The 7227-nt window shown below is 51.4% G+C and overlaps 1 protein-coding gene across 1 annotated transcript in view; it reads left to right on the top strand.

The window, feature by feature from the left end:
* The first annotated feature begins 313 nt into the window (after nucleotides 1-313).
* The window catches only part of FLVCR2 (FLVCR choline and putative heme transporter 2), a 62424-nt gene continuing 55510 nt past the window's right edge, over nucleotides 314-7227 (top strand). The window contains exon 1 of the mRNA XM_075531657.1: nucleotides 314-1162. Coding sequence (XP_075387772.1) covers nucleotides 314-1162 — 849 coding nt within the window. The remainder of the gene's footprint in view (nucleotides 1163-7227) is intronic.

Below are 7227 nucleotides of genomic sequence, written 5' to 3'. Positions count from 1 at the left end.
CTTCCAGGACGGAGGGGACCGAGTGGATGTGACCCGAACGCCTGGGAGGGACTCCAGACAGAGGCAGCCAGGGCCGTGCCTACGTCCGCGGCCGGCCTGGGGGACAACTGTGGCCGCCGCGGGTCCGGGAAGGGAGCCCCAAGGAAAAGTCGTCGCAGGAACTTGGGGCCCGAACTCCCGGGGCAGAGGGAGGGGAACGCGCCCTGTTAGCTCTGGGGAGGCGCTTGAAGCCACTGTCTTCTAAATCTGCCGGCGCCCTCGGCACCTGTCCGGGGTTCCTGGGCCCAGAGCTCCGGGGAAGGCTGTGGTCAGCATGGTGAATGAAGGTCTCCAACAGGAGCTGGGCCCGGGCGCCCACGTGCAAGAGCCTGCCCCGTACGAAGAGTCCAGCGACTCGGCACAGCCCAGCTTCGAGGAGGATCCCAGCGCGACTGTCCATGCCAGCGTCTCGGGCCACCCCAGCGTCTCGATCCACACCAGCATCTCGGGTCACCCCAGCGTCTCGATCCACACCAGCGTCTCGGGGCACCCCAGCGTCTCTGGTCACCCCAGCGTCTCGACCCACCCCAGCATCTCGGGTCACCCCAGCGTCTCGACCCACCCCAGCGTCTCCATCCATCCCAGCGTCTCGGGTCACCCCAGCATCTCTGCCTACCCCAGTGCCTTGGCTGGCCCCAGCGGCTTGTCCCACCCCAGTGGCTCCTGCCCGGAAGACCTGAGCGTGATCAAGGTGAGCCGGCGCCGCTGGGCGGTGGTCCTGGTGTTCAGCTGCTATTCCATGTGCAACGCCTTCCAGTGGATCCAGTACGGCGCCATCAATAACATCTTCATGAAGTTTTACGGGGTCAGTACTTTGGCCATCGACTGGCTGTCCATGTGCTACATGCTGACCTACATCCCCCTGCTCCTGCCCGTGGCGTGGCTGCTGGAGAAATTCGGCCTGCGCACCATTGCCCTCAGCGGCTCCGCTCTCAACTGCCTCGGCGCCTGGGTGAAGTTGGGCAGCCTCCAGCCGCACCTCTTCCCGGTCACTGTGCTGGGCCAGGTCATCTGCTCCGTGGCTCAGGTCTTCATCCTGGGCATGCCCTCCCGAATCGCTTCAGTTTGGTTCGGGGCTAACGAGGTTTCCACAGCTTGCTCCTTGGCCGTCTTTGGCAACCAGGTGAGTGAGGTTGCCTGTGGGTGGTCAGCGGGGTGAGTGTGCTGGCTTGCCCTTCTGTGTTTGCCTGGAGCTTTCTGGCTCTTCACACAGGTGTGTGACTCTGGCTGCCTTTGTGACTGCAGGGTGACAGTGTGTCAGGGGATTGTGACCCAGGGGTATTTGAGGTAGAGGGGTAGGGGTGGGGAGGTAAAAGACCTTTCTCTTGCCCCAACTGAAAGGGGCCTTCTAGAACACACATAGCCTGCTCAGACGGGTCATTCCTGAACCTGTGTGGGTCCCGCAGCTTAGGTAGGAAGCAGTCTTTCTGGGGCAGCCACCCTGGGCGTGAATCATGGTCCTCTGGTTGGTGTTCGCACATGGGGCGATTTGAACCTTGAACCCAGCTGGCTCTCACACAGCCCTGCCTCCTGTTCCAAGCAGAGCTGTGTCTCCTCTTTGACATGCAGCTAAAGGCCTGTGGACCCAGGAGACCAGGTCTGCTGTCACTCTCCTTCCAAAGAGTCTAGAGCCAAGTTCATTCAGGAGGGTGTAGACTAAGTCCCGGCCTCTGGATTCCCAAGACCTAGAAGAGGAGCTGACTTAAGCAGCTCATATCTGTACCCCTCTCTTCCGTTGGTTTAGAAGGAGAATCCCCAAATCTCTGCTTCTCACTCAGGTTATGATCTGGAAAAGCTGGGTATGTTGTCTGACTGAATGTAAATACGTTTGCTCATTTTTTCCAAATATTTGAAGCAAATGTATGTGGGACCCTTCTTCATCTGGGCCGCTGCCTATGTCTGTCTCCTTCCCAAGTGCACGTGGTAGCGCCTCCATGTTTAACAAATTACCAGTAACTCCTATTTCTCACAGGGTGGCAGTGAGTGAGACTTGTTTCTCATGGACCTATTTTCTCTTACCTGCTCGTTTCATTTAGAAAGGTGTCATTTGGGACAAAATCTTTCCCAAATCCTCTCTAAAGGCAAATGTCCACTCTGTCTTTATCCACAAGGAAGATATCTTGAGCTGAACTTTCCCCTTCCACGAGTAAGTAATAGTATCATCAGTTAATAGAGCAAACAGGTCACTTCTAGGACACAAACAAGCAAGATACAGTCCTTTGCCCATGTTTACCTATGGGTTTGGAGATTGACGATGGAACCCTGATGGTATAGTATAGTAGGTTGCCTGTTGGACTGCTAACCACAAGGCCAGCAGTTTGATCCCCACAGCTGCCCCAAGGGAGAAAGGTGAGGCTTTTTTCAACTTCAAGGATTTATAACCTCAGAAACCCACAGGGCAGTTCTTTGTTGATGAGTCAAATAGGACTCAAAGTTGTCTCGATGGCAGTGAGATTTTTGTTTGTGTTTTTATTTTTATTGTTTTAGATTGGATTGACTTGAGGCCTCCGTGTGGATGAATCTTTTGTCTTTTGTTCTTGACATTTTAAATATGAGTATCAAAGGTGGTGTTTGTTAGCCACTGCCTTCTTCCCACGGGTGGGGGGGGGGGACGGGACAAATAGATCAGTTGTATTTATCCTGCCCTTCTGATAGATTTTGCATGATTATGCTGGGAGAAAGTGGCCGGTGGGTTTGAACTATAGACCTTTGGGTTAGCAGCCCAGCACTTAACCCCGGTGCCCCACAAGTCTCCTTGCCAGGAAGTTAAATCTCCTCCTTAGCAGCAGAATGGAATCCAGACCAAGTCAGGGGAAGCCCAAAGTCACTGAGAGGAGCCGATGATAAGGGTTCAGGTAGAAAGATAATGCTATGAAAATGACGATGGCAAGATATGTACAAGTTTGCTTGATGTGATTGATTTACGGATTGTTATAGTATCTGTAAGCGCCCCCAATAAAATGATTTAAAACAAAACAAAACACTGTTCCGTGAGGGCTGGAAAGCCATCTGAGAGAAACCCTCACCGGTGACCTTGGGAGACAGGAAAATCCACCCCCTTTTCTCCTGACCATCAAGCCCGAATGAATTGGCTTCCACCCCTATTCCCACCGCCTTGAAACTGCCACTGGACACAGCCTTCACATTTAATAGCAAGAATGAATCACGATGGCCCAGGCCCCGATAGGGTCAGGAGGTTCTAAGAATTTTCCAAGGAAAACACCCTAACAGGGGTCTGTGTACCTCAGGGAGCCACCTATTGAACGTGAGCCTTTGAACTTCTCTGCCAAACTCAACAGGAGCCAGGCGGTGTTGTTTCCAAGTCCTCCTAGGCTGAGGGTGTCTCATATGCTGGGCGTTAAGTGTCCTCACATGCTGAGGTTCGAGTCTTTGTGTATTTGAATGTTTTCTTTCTTTTTTTTTTTTTTCTGGGTAAATCTTAGCTACCTGGAGAAGAAAAATCAACAGAGTCCCTCGAACTTCGCTGCGGAGAAAAGGGCTCCCAAAGCCATCTCAACAGGGTTTTGGTTGGCAGCATATTCTTTTCCGCCCTGCACACTTAACTCTTTCCGTGACCTGGACCACACCAATCAATAACCTCCCTGCTTTGGTCACTCTGACTTCTCCTAAGGCTGCTTCTCTGACCCACACATGAACTAGCTCTTGCCTACTTTAAAAGCAAATTCATTCAGCAAGCACCAGGAGTGCCTGTCTGTTTGCAATTGCTGTGCTTGAGCTGCAAAGACAACACCTGCTCTATACATTCCTTTCAGCACCCCGGGGTGGAAGGATTATGCTCATTTGTATCAACGAGCAAGCTGAGGCTCAGACAAATCAAGCGATTGTGTCTAGGATCCTAGAGCCAGCGAATGAGTAGAAGAGAGATTTGAACCAGATCTGTACCCACTCCCCACCCTAAAACAAAAGTAGAATTCTGGGGTTCTCATTTTGCTCCTCTTGTCCTGTGAGATGGGTGCCCCGGTAGCATAGTGGTTACGCTTTGGGCTGCTAGTCACACACACAGCAGTTCAAATGCACCACTGGTTCCTCGGGAGAAAGATGAGGCTTTCTCCTTCCATGAAGAGTTATAGTCTGAAACCCAGCGGGCCTGTCCTATAGGCCACTCTGAGTGGGCATCACCTTGATGGCAGGGAGTCTGGTTTTTGGTGTTTTAGGACCTGTGGGTTAAGGAGCCCTGGTGGCTCTTGATAGGCAAACATTAGACTAATAAGTGCAAGGTTATCTGTTCAAGTCCAACAGCTGCTCTGCAAGAGAAAGATGAGACGGAAACCCCGCCTCTGGTCACTTTGAGTTGGGATTGCCTTGAGGGTAGTGGGTTGGTCCAGTTTGATCCTGCGGGTTGGTGGTGCTAATAACGTTTCCTGCAGTTAGCTCTCGAGCTTGGGGCCTCAGCACTTGTCTTCCGTTTTAAGATGCTCAGTACTAGTATTGCTTCTCCATGGGCTGTGGGGTCCAAGTCTCAGCTTCCAGGTGGGAGATCTGGGGGTGATTCCTGGCCAGTGCACCTCATGCACAACCTTTGTCCCTGGAGCCTTCGTGTTGCTATGTTGAATGGGTTTCACCAGAGCTGGCAGACTAAGATGGACTAGGAAGAAAGGCTTGGCGATCTAGTTCTGAAAGCCATTCCATAGCACTGCTGGGGAGCCCAACTATTCACAACAGACCCATGGGAATGGCGCAGAGCCGGGCAGGGCTTCATTCTGTTGTGCCTGGGGTCCGTCTGGTGGTGGACAGCACCCCACTGGCTGCTTTACTACAAGGACCGATTCTGTCTCTTCCAGCTCCACACGGGGCCTTGACCTTGATCAAACAGCGGGAGTTGGGAGGCGTGGGAAGAAGAAAGCAAGGAATCCTGAGTTGGGGCTGGAGAAGGGAGCTGAGCCTCCCTCCTCCTTGCAGCGGAGGCAGCTCCCCAGTTGCTCCCAGGTGGTGGCAGCCTGGCAGTTTTTGTAACACTTGACCCATTGTTTTTGAGGAAAATGATCTGTGTGGGGTGTTGAGTGATGTGCACACATTGTTAGTGCACAAGGCGTGGGAGAGCGTGTGTGCCAGCGTCTGTCAAAGCAGTGCCACGGGACAGGGGTGCGGGGCTGGAAAGCCTTCCAGCTCAGCGCCAACCCCGATGAGGGCCCTGTGGCGCCAAAAGGAAACGAGTTGGTGGCACCCAGAAACAGAGCCGTTTGCATGGAGAGCTGAGAAGTGCAGTGACCTGAGAGGCCGTGGTGGCAGCCTAAGAGAAATGTCAGCCACGCCGCACACGGGCCGCATCTAGAACCTAAACTATCAGTAGCTACATCTTTATAAAGTAACAGCAAAACAAGCAAGCCAGATGAAATTAGTTTTTGTAGTAACAATCTATTTAAACCAATGCGTGGAACATCTAATTTCCATGGGCAAAGCAATTTTTAAAAATTATTACTCAGCTATTTTACATTCTGCTTTTCCTATGGAGTCTTTGGAGACAAACGTCGATTCTGACTCCTGGTGACCCCTGGGTGTCAGCACGCTGTAGGATTTTCAAGGCTGTAATCTTTTGTAAACATCACCAAGGCTTTTGAGGTGCCTTGGGTGGATTTGAACTGTGGGTCTTTGAGTCCATTACCAAACCAGAGACCACATTCACTGCCGTCAAGCCAATACCAACTCATTACGTCCCTATGGACGGGGTAGAACTGCCTCTGTGGGTTTCCAAGACTCTTACCCAAGTAGAAAGCCCCCTCTTTCTCTCACGGAGCTGGCTGATGGATTCGAACTGCTGACCTCTCAGATCGTAACCTAATGAGTAATCACTGCAACAGGTCCTGTGCTATCCATCTGGCTACCCAGGAAATATTTTTTTATACCCCAAATCATTTAAACCCAAATCAAACCCACTGCCATTGAGTCGATGCCAACTCATGCTGTCATTGTTAGGTTGCCATTCAGTTGGTTCCAACCCATAGCGACCTTACGCACAACAAACCCACAGTGCCTGGCCCTGAGCCATCCCCACAATTGTGCCAATGCTGGAGCCCATTGTTGGAGCCATTGTGTCCATCCATCTCGTTGAGGGTCTTCCTCTTTGTCACGGCCCCGTCACTTTACCAAGCACGATGTCCTTCTCCAGGGACTGGTCTCTCCTGACATGTCCAAAGAATGTAAGACAGAGTCTTGCCGTACTTCTTTGAAGGCTGGCCGTACTTCTTTGAAGGCAGATTAGTTTGTCCTTTTAGCAGTCCATGGTACCTTATGATACTCTCCTCCAGCACCGCAACTCAAGCACATGTATTCTTCTTCAGTCTTCCTTAGTCAATGTTCAACTTTCACATGCATATGAAACCATCGAAAATACCACGCTTTGGGGCAGGCACACCTTAGTCCTCAAAGTAACATCCTCCCTTTTCAATACTCTAGAGGGGTCTCCTACACATTCACCCGACGTCATTCGTCTTTTGATCTCTTGATTGTTGCTTCCATGAGCATTGGTTGTGGAGCCAAGCGAGACACAATCCTTGACAACTTCAACCTTTTCTCCATGATGTTACCCACTGGTCTAATTGTGAGGAATTGGGTCTTTCTGATACCGAGTTGTAATCCCTACTGAAGGTTACAGTCCTTGACCTTCATCAGCAAGTGCTTCAAGTCCTCCTCACTTTCAGCAGGCAAGGTTGTGTCATCTGTACATCACAGGTGGTATCCAGGCATCATAGGATCCAGCTTCTCTGGTGATTTGCTCAGCATAGAGATTGAACAAGTATAAGAAGACACAACCTTGAAGCCTACCTTTCCTGCTTTTAACCCGTGCAGTGTCCCCTTGTTCTCTTTGCACAACTGCCACTTGAACCACGGACAAGTTCCGCAGGAGCATCATGAATGGTTCTGGAGTTGCAGTTCTTCTCAGAGCGATGCAGAGTTTGCGATGATCCACACAGTTCAATGCCTTGGAAGTGTCAGTAAAACACAGGCCACCATCTCTGGTATTCTCTGCGTTCAGCTGGGATCCATCTGACAACAGCATGTGGTGACCTGCATTGGGTTGCTGAGGCAGTCAGGGTTGATGGGAACAGACAGCCTCATCTTTCTCATGGGAGCAGTTGGTGGATTTGAACCTCCAGCCTTGTGGGTAGCAATCCAAGCTTCCCCGACAGCACCACCAGGGCTCCATTTTAGTCTTCTACCCTGTCTCAG

This window comes from Tenrec ecaudatus, chromosome 14, assembly GCF_050624435.1.
Source record: "Tenrec ecaudatus isolate mTenEca1 chromosome 14, mTenEca1.hap1, whole genome shotgun sequence".
NCBI classification, from domain to species: domain Eukaryota; kingdom Metazoa; phylum Chordata; class Mammalia; order Afrosoricida; family Tenrecidae; genus Tenrec; species Tenrec ecaudatus.
The sequence above is the reverse complement of the archived record's forward strand: the minus strand, read 5'-3'. Positions and strand labels throughout refer to the sequence as shown.